This window comes from Mustela putorius, unplaced genomic scaffold, assembly GCF_011764305.1.
Source record: "Mustela putorius furo isolate JIRA1106 unplaced genomic scaffold, ASM1176430v1.1 tig00003858_pilon_pilon_pilon, whole genome shotgun sequence".
Lineage (NCBI taxonomy): Eukaryota > Metazoa > Chordata > Mammalia > Carnivora > Mustelidae > Mustela > Mustela putorius.
Window position 1 is genome coordinate 6,744,875 of NW_025422010.1, and position 16,888 is coordinate 6,761,762.

General features: G+C 46.7%; 1 protein-coding gene across 2 annotated transcripts in view; it reads right to left on the reverse strand.

The window, feature by feature from the left end:
* IMPA2 (inositol monophosphatase 2) overlaps positions 1-16,888 on the reverse strand; it is a 42,316-nt gene that overhangs the window by 1,276 nt on the left and 24,152 nt on the right. For both annotated transcript variants that reach the window (XM_045065364.1, XM_004742687.3), the window contains exons 4-7: positions 16,275-16,320; positions 13,815-13,923; positions 1,261-1,369; positions 413-564 (exon numbers count right to left, since the gene is read on the reverse strand). In XM_045065364.1, coding sequence (XP_044921299.1) covers positions 413-564; positions 1,261-1,369; positions 13,815-13,923; positions 16,275-16,320 — 416 coding nt within the window. The remainder of the gene's footprint in view (positions 1-412; positions 565-1,260; positions 1,370-13,814; positions 13,924-16,274; positions 16,321-16,888) is intronic.

Consider the following 16,888-nt stretch of genomic DNA (forward strand, 5'->3'; position numbering starts at 1 on the left):
CTTCTGCCCATCTCATCGAATCTGGTGGTGTCAGAACGGCTGGCTAGGAAACTGTCAAATGTACCCGAGTGTACAGTGTGGGTGCTGCTACTATGTGGCCGTATTGTGATCCTGGGGTCTCCTTCCCTGCCTCGAGGCGTAGAAAAGGAAGGCAGGAAAGCCGAGAAGGCACTGACCCATGCATGGCTTTTCCAACGTCCTCATAGGGTCTCTCACCAACTCACTCTGAGGAACTGGTGGTGGGGGTGGGCATCTGGTCTGGTAGTTACTGGGGCTAATATCAGGGATGCTGGGTTTGGTAGTATCATTTGCTTTAGCCTGGGAGACACTGGGTCTGGTGGCATTACTGGGTCTAGTCTCCACTGTCATTTCCCTGGGGACACTCAGCGGGCTGAGGGTCAGAGGGGCTCACCCGAAGTGTCCATCACAATGCCACCCGCTTCTCTGATGATGACTGTGGCTGCGGCCAGGTCCCAGCAGTGCAGGCCAAACTGGTAGTAGGCGTCTGCGGCCCCCGAGGCCAGGAGGCAGAGTGCCAAGGTGGAGCTCCCGATCACTCGGACCCTGGAGGAAAGGGAAGAGGGCAAAGGCTCCTGGGAGTGGTGCTGTGTCCAAGTTGGATTCCTCTTAGATAGCTGACGACATCCAAAGTCACCCCCCCACCAGGCATTCCCAGTCATTAAAAATGAGCCATGGGGTTTCTCTAATAAGCTCTAGATTCAAGATCTGGGTGCAGACCAGGGACATCCAAGAGAGCTTTCTGCGAGGACAGAAACGCTCCGCACTCTGGAAGTCACTAGCCACTGGTAGCTGATGAGCCCTTGTCGGGTACTGCGACTGAAGAACTCCAATCTTAATTCCACTGAAATTTCATTTAAACTTAAATTGCCTCGTGGGAGAGTGGGAGATCGGAGCAGAATCACTTGGACTTGGATTTATTTTTCCTAAATATTTGCTAGAGTAATGTCATTTATGAAGGGTTCTAAGCCCAGAAGGACTCACAGCCTGGGGGCCTTAAGATCGGTCGCCTGACTTCTGGAAGAGCCACTTGGGAAGGAACAAAGGTCCCCTGTGTGTTCCCTAACAGCTGGCCACATGAGGTAGCGTCACACGGCTCTCCCGGGTCTGTGTGGGGCACGGGTGGGCCTGTTCCCCTCATGGGGGATCTTTTCCTCTCTCTGTGAGGAACTGTGAGCATGACTGTGTGTTTGGCACTTTCGTCTTTGGCCTTGGGTTGTTCCAGGAACTGAAAAGTGATACCCGTGAGCTTTGGCGTGAAGTAACCTCTCCATGTTGCTCAGGAACAATTTCAGGGTGGCAGGGTCACGTCTGGGGCCGATTTCTGTGAGAACCAAGGCCTTGGAGATGTCTGCAGTAGAAAGAATGCCCCGCGGTCAGGAAAATCGAGTCTCGGTTCTGACTGACGGGTCCGGGTTCCCTCAGAAGCAAACCTCCTTCCCACTCAGAACAAGGACCATCTGCTGAGAGGTTCAGTTATGAGGTTTCTCCGACAGCTGGGTGAAACGTGAGGACACGGAGACGAGAGGCCAACAGAACCCCGCACCTGACTATGTCATCCTGTAAGGCTTTCGGTTTCAGATTTACGAGGGAGCAGATTCTCAGTTCTCCCTCTTTGCAGGGAGAGTTAGCACTAAAGAGCCAGGGAGAGGCGGGAGGCTAATGAGAATCAGCACCATCCAGTCATGAATAAAAACAAAATGACTCCAAACTGGGAGCACCCGATGTCTGGAAGACAGAAAAGAAAAAAGCCTCGCCCAATACATCCGTCTTTAATAACCCTTCTCTAGGGGTGCTGCCTGAGTGGCGCAGTGGGTTAAGTTTCCTACTCTTGTTTTCGACTCAGGTCTGATCTCGGGGTTGTGAGATTGAGCCCCATGTCCGGAGTCTGCTTGGGTTTCTCTCTCCCTCTCCCTTTGACCCTCTCTGCTCTCTCTCTCTCTCTCAAATAAATAAATAAAAAACTTAAGAACAGAAAAACCTTTCTCTAACCGCTACGATCATGAAGACAGAAACACCATCCCTGCAGAGAAAGCAACTTTTATTTATTTATTTATTTATTTTATTTTAAAGACTTTATTTATTTATTTGCCAGAGACAGAGGGAGAGAGAGCGTGAGCACAGGCAGACAAAGAGGCAGGCAGAGGCAGAGGGAGAAGCAGGCTCCTGCTGAGCAAGGAGCCCGATGTGGGACTCGATCCCAGGACCCTGGAATCATGACCTGAGCCGAAGGCAGCTGCTTAACCAACTGAGCCACCCAGGCGTCCCGAAAGCAACTTTTAAATAACGACTTTGGAAAGGGTGCTCTCAGGCGTGACCCCACTGTGCATAAAGAAGGCCAACACCGTGGCCGTGTGGCCTCCTCAGTGCAGGGTGGCGGGGCACTCAGGCCAAGCACTCGGTTCCGAGATGGGAGCGGGAAGCTGGCCTGAGGGCACAGAGGGACGTGCCTGGGCTCCCTTCCTGGGCCTGACTCACGGGCAGCATGCAATCTCGAGCAGTTTGTCTGTGCTTTGCCGTACTCCCAAACACAACCACATTTAGTCTGTCATGTCTGGTCAGGCCTTCTGGCTCACAGTCAGCCACACCGACGTATCCAGATAACAGAACAAGGTCACTCCACGAACTGGAGGGAAAACACACTCCACGAGTTACGGCCTTCAGTGGGTCTAGTCCTATGTCGGCACCTGCAAAGTCCCTCACTGCAGGACCAGATGACGGTGAGGGGGCCCCCTCCTCTCAGACAGAACCTATATCCATTTCCCCTTTTCTTAAATTGTAGGCTCTCATTGTCTGCTTTCTTAAAATCACTTGGCTCCACACCGGTTACCTGCCTAGGAGACAAGGTCTGAATCACTCCCTGCCAGGCACGCCAGCACCAAGGCTGAGCTAATGATGTACCTCCCATGTGTCCAGTGTGTGAGTGAGGGGCTCTGCCCACAGGGGGCCATAGGGCCGGGTGGCTCCAGGATCCCCAGGGACAGGTCACTGCCCTAGCTTAACTCCTAACTCTCTCTCTCTGGGCTGCAAACTGAAAAGGTTATTTTCCCCAGGGAAGGGAAAGAAGACCTCTTTTGAAGAAAACGACATCAGGGGCACCTGGGTGGCTCAGTCATTAAGCATTTGCCTTCGGCTCAGGTCATGATCCCAGGATCCTGGGATTGAGCCCTGCATCTGGCTCCCTGCTCGGCGGGAAGCCTGCTTCTCCCTCTCCCACTCCCCCTGCTTGTGTTCTTTGTGTCTCTGTCTCTGTCTCTCTCTCAGGCGTGCTATCAAATAAATAAATAAATAAACAAATCTTAGGAAAAAAAAAAGGCACAAAAAACGACATCAACAGGGGTGCCTGGGTGGCTCAGTGGGTTAAGCCTCTACCTTCGGCTCAGGTCATGATCCCAGGGGCCTGGGTTCGAGTCCCGCATGGGGCTCTCTGCTCAGCGGGGAGCCTGCTTCTCCTCATCTCTCTCTCTGTCTGTCTCTCTGCCTATTTGTGATCTCTCTCTGTCAAATAAATAAATAAAATCTTAAAAAAAAAAAAAACAAAACGACATCAACAGAACCAGGGGCAGTAAGCGCTTAATAAGTAGTCACTGAAGCAACGAGCACTTTCCTTCAAGCACCAGCATTAAAGATACCCTAGTCAGAGTCTTCTTGTATGGGTTGATTTGTTAAATTAGTAGAATTTTTAAATTTATGAGAGGAACGTTGGAGTTAAGTAGAATTTGGCTGGCTAGCGTAAGAATCTAATTAATCACTAGAGATAACACTATTTTGGTGGGGTGGGGGTTGGTGAATTCTGAATGATAAATGTTTTCATTAAAAACATTCTTGAAAGAGAACCTGGGGCACCTGGGTGGCTCAGTGGGTTAAACCTCTGCCTTCAGCTCAGGTCATGATCTCAGGGTCCTGGGATCGAGCCCCACATCGGGCTCTCTGCTCAGCAAGGAGCCTGCTTCCCCCACCCCCACCCTACCTGCCTCTCTGCCTACTTGTGATCTGTCTCTCTCTGTTAAATAAATCAATAAAATATAAACAAAAAAGAAAGAGAACCTAATGAAATTTGGGGAGTGACTGTTAAATGAGAAAGGATGAACCCTCCTGGAGGAGGCCAAGGAGGGAAACAGAAGTGGAATTTGAGAGTATACATATTTTAGATTTTGATTATTCTTTTCTCCCAAATGGTTCCCCTCCCCCAAGTTGTATCAGTAGGACTACTGTCCCCTCCCCAGTAAGGCACGGTTCTGTACTATTTTCAAGACCCTAACCATATCCCTTACTCTGTGATATATGCTTCAGGAGTGATTTTTCTCAGAAAGCTAAGATCAGGAGAATAATCCCTACATATAAGGCATTTCCTGGCTCCAGGATCTCGGTCACCCTGGCGGAGGATATTAAGGAACACATTGACAATTTCCTTCCAGGAACTAGAAAGCCTAACAATTTCGATATAGGGAGATAAACACGTACTTTTAATCAGGTTCGGAAGACATGACTACTGGGATATTATCTACACTTACTATGATGATTATTTTGCAATATATACACATGCTGAATCATGATGCTGTACACCCGAAACTACATAATGCTATTCAGCAATTATACCTCATTAAAAAAAATGTGACTACTGGTTTGGGCCAAGGCCTAGCCCAATCTGTCCTTATCAGAGGGCTGGGCTGGCTGCAGGGTGAGTGAAGAGGAAAGTCCCGGAGGGCCAGCCCAGACAAGCAGATCCCCCCCCACCCCCCCCCACCCCCCCACCCCCCAACACAGGGGCTCGTGCAGGAAGAGCAGAGGGTTTCAGACTAAGTGACAAAAGGCTATTTCACAAAGGGAAACTCAGCAAAGTGTGGAAACAGTAGCTCACATTTACCAAGCTCTTAGTCTCTCCAGACAGGCCAGCGCTAAGCACTGAACTACTTACGCCTCCATTCCTCTACCTCTTTTCTCTGTTACATCAATGATACATTGATGACTCCATTCTTCTGTTACATTTATGATACATTTATGATTCCATTTCTCTTTTTTTCTTCACTATTGCATTGCCCTTGTTTCACAGATGGAGGAACCAAGCCTACAGAAGTGACCCGCAGGGGGTCATGTGCCACTTAGGTGCTGAGACCCAGACTTAACCTCCAGCTCGTCCCGTGAAAGAAAGTGCTTCTTCCCATAGCTTGTAGATTTGTGAAGAAATATCTCTGTATCCAGTTCTTCCCTCTCCTTCTAGCGGCAATGCATCCATTCTTTATCTCTCAGGTTAGTATCTTTTTCCCAAATGCAATCAAGAACAAGGAAAAAGGAAGCCTGAGTGCTGCCACCTACAGACCGAATGCTTTCTTTGGTTTTATTTTGCCATAGATAAAATAATATTTAACATCATCTTATGATTATTTCTAGCTGCCCATAATCACTGATTTTTGCATTTTGTTATCCTTTATACTATATTTACCATAATAATTTAGCTCAATCAAATGCTAACGTATATATGTATTTCTTAAAGATTTATTTTAAACAGAGAGAGAGAGAGAGAGAGAGCAAGTGAGCAGAGGGAGGGTCAGAGGGAGAGGGAAAGAATCCCAAGCAGACCCCTCGCTGAGCACAGAGCTGATGCGGGGCAATCCCAGAACCCGAGACCGTGACCTGAGCTGAAATCAAGAGTCAGATGCTCAACCCCCTGAGCCACCCAAGCGCTCCCCTACAATGTATACATTTTTTAATTTAAAATATTCTCTGACTTCAAGGGTGTGTGTGTGTGTGTGTGTGTGTGTGTAGGGGATGGGGAGTTATTGCTTAATGGGTACACAGTTTCATTTGGAGAGATAAAAATTTTGGAAACAGATGGTGGTGATGGTTGGAAAACACTGTAAATGTAACGAATGCCACTAAATTACACATTTTAAATGACAAATTTTATGTTATATATATTTTGCCACACACACATACAAAATCCAAAAATTTTGAAGTAGGGCATCTCTGCATACTTTTTCAATAAACAGATTCTAGAATGAAAAAAAAAATCATCCATTAATAGACTTCCAACAGTTTGAAAACCCTTGTTCTGGTTGAGCAAGGTTAAAACACCCCAAGTATCAAGGAGTAATGTTCTCTCAAGAGAAATTTTACAACTTAAAGGTAAGAGAAGGAGTCATCTGTAGACACTGAAACATGTACTCATGGAAAAGGAGTCAATGATGCTTTCACAACCAGGAAACATCCCCTATGGACACATATGGACTCTGTGGGACACACAGCCCTCACTCCCCTGACACTTACACTAGTGTATTTTTTCACACACGTGTCCTAACTCTTTCAGTCTTCTTATAGACCATGAGCAGCTACTCATATGAAAACAAAATTTAATTCTCTTTAACTTAAAAGCATAAGTTACAGGAAAAAAACGTAAGTACTAGAGAGATGGAAGGTTGGTGGTTTGGCAGGGGGCTGGGGAGAGAGAGTGCGGGGTAAAGGGGCTCAGTGGGCATAGGGTTAGAACATGAAGCCAAGTGAGTGTGCAGCATCGTGAAGGCACTAATCACCACCGAATGGCTCACTTTAAAATGGTTAACTTTAGGGATGTCTGTGTGGCTCAGTTGGGTTAAGCATCCGACTCTTGATTTTGGCTCAGGTTGTGATCACCGGGTCATGGGAGGGGGCCCTGCGCTGGGCTCCGTGCTGGGCGTGGAGCCTGCTTTTGAGATTCTCTCTTTCCCTCTGCCTTCCCCTCTTCCCACACGCTCTGTCTAAAAATAAAATAAAATAAATGGTTAATTTTATGATATTTGACTTTCAATTCAATTTATTAGTTTAAAATATTTAAAAACTTGTTCTTAATAAACAAGTAATTTGAGGGGAAAAAAAAGTATTGTTTGGAATTCTGGGAAAGAACTGGAAACCTCTGTAAAGGCCACACATAGTTTTTAACTTGTCCAAATCCCCTCTGATAAAAACAGAATAACTAAGACAGCAAAAAAGCAAAACTGCAGACACCATCTACAAAAGAAACTATATCCACAAGATATATCCAAACCCCAAAACACAGGCGGGTGGGGGAGCCTCCAATAGCCACAAGACCACATGGCATCAGGACTAACAGAGATGCACTGAGCATCCCCAGAACAGGAGAACCTCTAAATCACCAACAGCCACCCCCTGCAAACCAGTGTGGGCCAATATGAGAAGCTCACACAGAGAGGGGCCACGCACACACTGGTTCATGAGTCCGTGGCACTGCGGTGCATGGTCAGGGCTGAAGGGAGGGAGGCACCAGTCCTACAGTCTCTCAAAACTGACTTACAAGGACTTCTTAGGGGAAGGATCCAGCATGGGAGTAAATTCCAAATTCACTAAACAAGAATAAAAGGGGCTAAAGGAAAGAGATGATCCAGCTAATAGTTAAGGAGGGGAACAGAGCCCAAAAAAAAAAAAAAAAAAGTATACGTAAGACTGAGTCCATGTTTCTGAACATTTCACCAAAACAGAAGAGGCAACTCTAGAGCTAGAAAAAATGACCAAAAACCTGAACTCAGGGGTGCCTGGGTGGCTCAGTGGGTTAAAGCCTCTGCCTTCGGCTCAGGTCATGATCTCAGGGTGCTGGGATGGAGTCCCACACAGGTCTCTCTGCTCAGCAGGGAGCCTGCTTCCTCCTATCTCTCTGCCTGCCTCTCTGCCTACTTGTGAGCTCTGTCTGTCAAATAAATAAATAAAATCTTTAAAAAAAAAAACAAAAACCTGAACTCACCCCAACCCCCACTCTCTATAAGTCCCTCCCAATTTCAGGAATACAGGTTTTAAGTAGAAATAAGTAATTAAAAAGAATGATGGGTGAGTCCCACACACACATACATGAAAAAGGAAAAAAAAAAGAATAAGAAGAACAATACCTTTCTAGTCAACCAAGGACTGAAAGATTTGTCCACAAAACAGAAGCAGTTTCATATAAAAAAAATAATAAATAAGGAATGCATCAAAAAACCAACTTAACTAGAAAGTGGAGGGAATAGAACTTAGAACTTAGGAAGAACTGAAAAAGAAAATATTTCAGAAAAGAAGATTAAACTGAAAGAACAAAGAATAAATAAACAGAATAGATGGTGCTTTACAAGAAATGGAGGGCAAAAAAATAAAAAAAGGTGGAACTGGTAAAAAGGATTAAAGCACAAGAGACAAATAGAAAAGATAAGCAGGGAAGACCCAACATACTTATAACAGAAGACCCAGAAGACAAAAACAAAGCAAAAGAATTTGGAAATGAACAAATACTAAGAACTGTAATTCAAGAAACCTCTTCTGAAAGAAAAAAAAGTCTTGAAATTGAATATTGAAATGGTATAGCATGACATCTTTAAAAAAAGAAATGGTGAGCCATGATGTGCCTAGGAAACTGAAAAGAAGTAACACTGAGATATAGTCTATTAAAATTATTTAATAGAGATATACTCTATTAAATGAAAAAAAAAAAAAGTCCTTTGGGCATTCAAGCAAAAAACAGAGGTTCCTTATAAGGGAAAGAAAATGAAATTGTCTTCAGACTTTTCAATGACAAGCTTATGCCAGAAGATGACAGAGACAACGTAAGACAGTCAACACACGAAAGCATGAGCCATGGGTTTTACTAGCAGAATGGACCTCCAAGTATACAAGCCACCAAAAAACTGCTGTGGACATGTAAGACACAGGTAAGGACTGTTATTATTACTCCCGGGAGGTCTTCCTGAGGGACCCACTGGAGCAGAAGTTCTCGGAGTGGGGTTCCTGAATCTGTGAAGTTAAACTAAGGTATTATTTGCCTTTTTCCTGGTATTAACACTTGCACAGAGTAGATAAAGCAAGGCAGAGCACCACCTGTTCCCGTGGCCAATGCAGACTTTTCTGCTATACTCACATTCAGTGGGAAAATATATCAGTTTTATTCCAGAATGAAGAAGGTGCGAACATTAGGAATGGCACTAGGTCTTGAAACCTAAGAACGTGTCTTTTCAATATTCTGTGTGAGGAGATGGGACGCACACATGGAGGGCTTAGACAAGCTATAGGTAGTCAGAACTAGCTATCTGGAAGACATTTTCTGGAAAATGAAAGAAGAGAGTCCATCACTTCAATTGCTAAGGTTGCCAATGATAAAATTCAAGCCTTCAAGTGCAAATTAGAATTTAGGAAGACTTGAACCTATTACCAAAAGCTTGACACCTTCCCCAAACTTATAGATTTCTCATAATAGTGGTGATACTAGGAGTGCCTGGGTGGCTCAGTCATGAAGCATTTGTGTTTGGCTCAGGTCATGGTCCCAGGGTCCTGGGATCGAGCTGTGCATCTGGCTCCCTGCTTGGCGGGAAGCCTGCTTCTCCTTCTCCCACTCCCTCTGCTTTTGTTCCCTATCTCGCTGTGTCTCTCTTTGTCAAATAAATAAATAAAATCTTAAAAAAAAAAAAAAGAGTGGTGATACTAATGAATATGACTTTCTTAGTATTTTACAATGTAATAGGTCACCATTTAAAAGAGCCTGAAAATCTCAGTGAACCCTTATTTTCCCAATGACCAATGCATGATGTTACAAAGTCATCATGAGTAAAAGATCCATTCAAAGTAGGAAACTGCCCAATGGATTTCATGGTCACAGAGTACAAAAAATTCACTGATATGTCATTAGATTTCACACTGCAACTAAGCTTTAAGAAGCCACCACTTCTCGAGTTCGGGTGTGGCATCAAAGAAGAATATCCTCATTCATCTGAAAAGCCTATTAAAATAGTCCTCACTCGACCCTTTTCCAACTACTTATCTGTGTGAGACCTGATCTTCTTCATACATTAAGATAATACATTACAACAGACTAAAGATAGAAGTAGATAGGAGAATTCAGTTGTCTTCTACTAAGCCAGACATTATAAAGGGATTTGGAGAAAATGTAAAACAAGGCCACTCATGAAAACTATTTTGGAAAACAGGGTTGTTTCTCATTAAAAATATGTGTGTGTGTGTGTGTGTGTGTTATTCATGTTAACATGTAATGAGTTGTGGTTTTTTTTAGAAGTTTCTGTTTAAGTTTCAAATGCATAAACACCAGTAGATAACTTACATAAACGAAAGCTCTTTTGGAGTCTTCAATAACTTTTCACTAGTGTAAATGTGTTGGTCCCAAAATCAAAAAGTTTGAGAAATGCTGTATTAGCGAATGAGATGAGCTTCACACAACCAAAATGACGGGCCATACATCCACATAAAGGGCTGGTGGGGGTATTAAGTCTAATTTATTTGTGGAACCAAGACCACACCCTAACTGACAGTTCTAGAGTGAGAGCATCACCCACATGGCTGGCTGCCCTGGCAACCCACACCTGGGCAGCACAACCACCCAGAGGTGGAAAGGTAACAAGGAGAGGGTGTGACTAGTAGAACGAGCTAGCCAATTGCCTTGTAACTGACAGCAAGAGGTTACTGGGCTTTAATCATATACTGGAGTATAAGAGGAGGGGGAAGAAGAGGTTACAAACTAACTTAAATGTTACTGAGAATAGGGAACCAAGAGACAATAACCCGAAAAAGAGAGGACTAGGGATCGTATAGAAAAATTCTGTATAAAGGAAATCATTGGAACAAAAACATAAACCTTTCTAAATACCCAAAGCATACCAACACAGAGAATAAAAGCAAAGAACAGAACAACAACAAACTCAGCTGCTTATTAAACACACACACACACACACACACACACACACCCCTAAAATAAACAATGGAACCATAACCACTTCTTAGACAGTATTCCCTAGGGTAAAGGACAAGGACAGAAGTTAAACCTCTTCAAATATACTTTGTTTTAGAGATCTGACTTTGGAACAAGGTACCTTTTTATATAATTACAAAATACAATCAGTTTTTAAAAACTAGTCTTCCTGATTCAAAAACAAAGTGAAACAAATGCATCTAAGTGATTATCCTCCGTTGGAGGCCCAGGCAAAGGGAACAAAGAACCAAGTCCGACTCCAGAACCTGGAGGGCATTCGCTAAGGACAGAAAGAAGGAGACACGACCAAACGACAAACAACATCCTTCCAGTTGCTTTAGGTAATGGTCTGTGGTTAGTAGGTTAGTATTATTATCCTGAATCTTCAACTCATAATGATTTTAATATTTAAAGACAACTTCTTAGCTCTGTCCAGTGAGAAGACCTAACATGAAAGACTGACCCAGAAGCCACAAGGAGCCCTGAGAACTCAGGGTGGGGCCCTGAAGGGCTGTTTCCCACAGGATGAGACAACTGGAAATCTGAACTCTGGTTATTTAATAACTTTAGGAATAACTGATAATTTTTAGAGGGGTGTGTCATTGGTATTGTGATTATGCATTTCAAAGAATTGTATATGTTATAGAGAAGCATGCATACTGCAATGCTGACTAGAAAATGATTCTACATCTGGGATTTGTGTCAGGGACTTGCTGGGGGCAATGGGAACTGGGTGGCGCTGTGGATAAAGCAGGGTTGGCCCCGAGAATCGGCAATATTGGACCCATGGTGAGTCACATGGGTTTACGGTACTTTGTCTACTCACCCAGGTTTGAAATTCTGCATGGTGGGATGTGAAAAAAAAGGTTCTAATCAAATTCTGGCCTCCATCTCATCCTCTACCCCATCCTGTGTAGTTCTGTTTGCTTTTTACTTTGTGCATGGAAGCCTTCCAAGAAGGTGTAATAGGAGTAAGGAAAGGAGAGAGAAAGATCAGGGGTGGGTGTCCTGTTCCCTAGGGTGGATTTCCCTAATCCAGAAATGCGTCCTAAGCTTAACATCGGGCGCTAATCATCTTGTGCAAAGACTGAGGTTTCCTCTTTGATAACAACTCTCACCTCTGGGTACCCTGCACCGGGACCTGACTGAGCGCTTTCCCCTAACTGCATTTATTCCTCCATTCCCATCATGTCACCCCACCCACCACACGAGGACAGCTCACAGCCCTGGAGGGTGGCACAATGGGGACTGAAACCAGGTCTGTGTGACCCCTAACCACTGTGCTGCAGGGTCCAGTCCATCATCTCCATAGAAACCCAATCACCCCGTAAGTTCTAAATGACCAGTGCTGAAAACAGCACATCAGACTCTCTTTAGAGTTTTTTTTTTAAGAAAATGAGCTCCAGAATGTGGGCGGTTTTGAGAGAAGTGAGAACCCCAGTGTTGCAGCAGGGGTTTAGGACAGGGTCTACACAGGACCAGAGGGCCTACGACGGGCCGGAAGTAGAGGCGACCTGGAGGCCTTGCCCACATGGTTCTGAGAGCCGCACTGAGGATATGAAGTTGTCACGCGCGACCAGGAAGCCCAGCGAGTGTGAATGGAGCCAAGTGTTCTCATCAAATGGAATATGGAGCAAAGTTCACGTAAGTGTGTTTAATGACATGCTTCCTCACTACTGACTAACCCAACATGCCCTGAGCGGTTACCTCTTGGCATGCGTACGTACAATTAGCGCTACTTTTCGTACAGCCAAACAAAACATTTCTGGGAGGTGGAGACATGGGGCGAGCCTGGAGACTGTTCTGGAATCTCTCTGGGACTCGGAGGCAGTAACTGGTGAGTGTGCCCTGCTGGTCCCAAGTCGGGGCGAAGCCTCATGTGATCTTCCCCTTTCCCTGGGCAGGCTCGTGAGTCTCAGGAGCCCCAGGCCAAGCCTCCTTGGTTTCCCCACTGGGCCAGACACACAGGGCTCCTGCCCTCCCACCCACCCAGGGCTCCTCGATCGGCGGTGCTCTCACCCGACCGCAGACCACAGGTGGAGAACTTCTCGTCCTCGCTCGCTGAGGAGCCGCTGGAGGGCAGGGACACACCTTCCTCCTCTCACTGCCTCTGAGGCCATCTAGGCACACGGGTGTCACCCAGGGAGGAAGACAAGGCAGAAAAGAGAAAGGAAGCATAAAGAAAGGGGGAGCGCTGACACCCCCAGACTGAAGCTATGATGGGGGAGGGTACCTCAGGACGTCCTGCTGCGGAAACGTGTAAGAAAAGTTAGCAGGAACTGTGCTTTCTACCTTTCCAGACCCGAACGTGGACACGAGGGAGCTTTCAAAGTCTCTCCTAACCTAGCTGCTTCAAGGCCGAAGCTCCTCATTTACTCCCGCCCCCGAAAGGACAGTCCCCATCCCACGGGGCGAAAAAAATCCCTGACTTCATCCGTGTGAAAGCAAGGCCTAAACACCCTGCAAAACCTAAGCTGGCGTATTGTTGACAGTACGTAGTTATGTGCGGTTGAATGTAACTACAGTCGCATCATAGAAGCGACTGGATGTCCCTGAGGTCCTGCTTTAGGAACAACATGGCTAGCGCTACGGGTGTGGTGTGTGGCAACATCACTTATTCACACTACTCAGTCCCACGGCTGCTCGTCTTCTCATGGAGACCAAAGCCCACGGCAGCCTGTCCACACCCAGGAAGCCACAGGCTACGCCTGGGTGACGTCACCTTGGATGATGGATGTTAGCCTGGATGCTCTGAGAGCCAGACCATGCTTCCAACTTTGCTCTCGACCTCGGATTACTGGAGAGCCAGCCATACTGAAGTCTGGGTTTCTTTGAGCAAGAAAGCTGAAGGATATGAGTGTAAAACAGGGTGAGACTATGTAAACTCTTGGCCACATCCACGAAAACATGAAGACACAGAACTGGCTGGCCTTCCAGGTACTCAGGGACGCCATGTTCCTGAAGAAACTGAAGGCTCAGCGGGAGCTTTCCAGCACCGTCTCCCAGAATGGTGATGCTGGCATTTCCCATTCACACTCCTCCCACTCTGCAAGGAGCCCAGTCCAGCCACGGGAAGCCCCACCTGTCTCCCCGGAGACCTGGAGCCGCTGGCCATTGCAGAAGGCGCCCCGGCCCCTCTGGCCCGTGTACAGCCGCTCCTCTGTGCAGTGGTAAATCACTCCAAATTCGAGCTGTGGGGTGCAGGGGCAGGAGGGAAAACAAATGCACTTCACTCATTTGACCCAGAAAATCACAAAGCAGTTCAGAGGAGGACAATTCGAGGTATTACGTACGACCCAGGTAATGGAAACTACCTCTCAAAGGGGAATTGGGAAAGAAATTAGCATCTCGGTCCAAAACTGGATATGAGGGCAAATGGTCTCTTCCAAAATAGCCTACTTAGGGCGCCTGGGTGGCTCAGTGGGTTAAGCCGTTGCCTTTGGCTCAGGTCATGATCTCAGGGTCCTGGGATCGAGTCCCGCATTGGGCTCTCTGCTCAGCAGGGAGCCTGCTTCCCTCTCTCTCTCTCCGCCTGCCTCTCCGTCTACTTGTGATCTCTCTCTGTCAAATACATAAATAAAATCTTTAAAAAAAAAAAAAAAACCCAAAATAGCCTACTTAAAAATATACTAAAGCAGGGGCGCCTGGGTGGCTCAGTGGGTTAAGCCTCTGCCTTTGGCTCAGGTCATGGTCCCAGGGTCCTGGGATCGAGCCCCACATCGGGGTCTCTGCTCAGCAGGGAGCCTGCTTCCCTTCCTCTCTCTCTGCCTGCTTCTCTGCCTACTTGTGATCTCTGACTGTTAAATAAATAAATAAATAAATAAAATCTAAAAAAAAAAAACTAAAACAAATACAGCTTTATAATCAAGCATTAGGAGCTGAAAGTTACTGAAAAAGCTGAATTCTTCAGAAAGGCCTCTGTTTTGGGGGGTGGGAGACTGGAGGAGGCTACTTGTGACTAACGCCTCCCCATAAGAAACCCTCAAAGCTGCTGATGTGTCAAAAATTAGGAATACATCTGTAAAGCCGAGGGGATCAGACTCAAGGACGGCCAAGGAGGAGAGGTGAGTCACCAAGGAGAGGCGTGGTACCAAACCGCAGCCACGCTGGTGGGTCATGCTGCGTAGGGCAGGTGACAAATGCCTGTGACAGCAGCCTCCCAGCTGGAAACAGTAAAAAGAAGAGGCGAGCAATGGGGGGGGGGGACGCTGCCTTACACGCCTGTGCTTTGTTTCTTCCTCCTCCGACTCGTCACTATTCAGGGTTAACAGGGGCGAGCGTGTGTGTGATCGGGGGGTTGGCTATGTTTTACCTCCCTGGAAAATAAAGAGAGCCCCAGGCCCAGTCTCTCGGGAGAGTCTCAGCTGGCCTGGGGTGAGCTCGACTACAGTGGAATGGACCCCCCAACAGGGCAGGTAAAGGGTTTATTTCTGGGGAGGATCACGTAGCCAGCTTTCCAGCAATCCTTAATTCTCTTCCCCTGCTTCCCACCACCCTGGCTTTAAGGGGGTTCCCAAATCAGGGTAGTCCTAGAACCATGTGGGCCTCCAGACCCTGTGCCCCTGGGGTGGGTCAGGTGGCCGGGAGACCTTTGCTAGCAAGAGGGAAGGGTGAAGAATGTTTAAACTTCCCTCGGTCTCCGTGCTAGGGAACCACTGCTAGTGTTGAGGATGAAGGTGAAAACACTGAAACAGTGCCTAGCAGAAGGCTGCTTTTGGAAAATACCAAACCCCCAGTCCTATTTAAATATAACTGCTGTGGGGTGCCTGGGTGGCTCAGTGAAGCCTCTGCCTTCAGCTCAGGTCATGATCTCAAGGTCGGGGGATCGAATCCCGCATCGGGCTCTCTGCTCATCGGAGAGCCTGCTTCCCCCCCCGCCTCTGCCTACCTCTCTGCCTACTTGTGATTTCTCTCTGTGGGTGTCAAATAAATAAATAAAACCTTAAAAAAATTATTAAATAAATAAATATAACTGCCGTGACCGCACAGAAGTGAAGGCTTTCCTAAGCATTACTGCTTAAATTGATTAATGCTTGACGCAGATCTCATGATGCTGCTCAGCTCCAAGGGTGATGGGAACCCCGAAGCAGCAGGGTTCTCATGCTAACAGCTAGGGAAAGATGGAGAAGAATGACTGAAAGATGGGGATGAAAAATGTCCTCCCAAAATAGGAGTTTCTTTTGTGTGGGACTAGATCACACGCCCCAGGGGTCAGAGGGAAACTAATGTGGGGCATTTGTCAGAACTTTCCCTTCCACACTTCTCCAGCAGCATCCCAGAAAGACCACGGTAGAAACAAGGGCCCACCACCATGGAGGCGGGCCGGCCATGGAGCCCCAAACCCACACACCCCAAAACCAGTTTTCCTTTGTTTACTGTCTCGGATCTCAAAAAGAAACATGCATGGGTTTACTAGTTATGACTAAGGCATGTGACAAAGACAGCAAAATGGAGCACAGGAATCAAGTCCAAAAAGGACAATGCTAAGCCAGGCCCAAGGGGTTCAGGACCACTGGCCTGGGGAAACCCCTCCCCCACGTACCTCTTGGTCTACAGCAAATCCGATGCTTACTGCCACGGTGGGAAACCTGCAAAGAAAAACAGAACGGTTCACTCTCTGAAACATAAGTGGTCTCATGCAAATTCTCAGCGGCCTCTGTGCGGCTATGCTATGCAGCACTGTCTCTGGAGGCACAGAAGGACCTTTCTACAGTGTGGGTGGGTTTGTTTTTTTTAAAAAATTACTTCCCACAACTTCACTAACTGCTTCCAAGACAAACAGGCTTAGTGGACTCCGGTGTGTAAGATAGCTGACCTTGAAAGAAAGCAGTATTCTGAAAGTCACGTACAACTGCTGTAATTCAACAATGACCACCAAGTGATCATTTTAATGGTCAGTTTTCTGGTTTTCAGAGACATAAAGGGATAAGTAGAGACCTCCAAAACGCCAGACCCATGTCCCTGGTGAGGTGAGGAGGGGTCCCCGGGAAGTGACATCATAGCCTCCTACCAGAGGCTAGGTCTGGGTGACAATAACACCCCCTACCCCCCCACCCCCTGCCGCCCATCTCCTGAGTGAGCTCAAAAGCCGCCAACTGCAGGCCTGGCCAGAGCCGTCAGAGGCGGGCTGTGACATCGCAGATTGCCTGTGGTTTT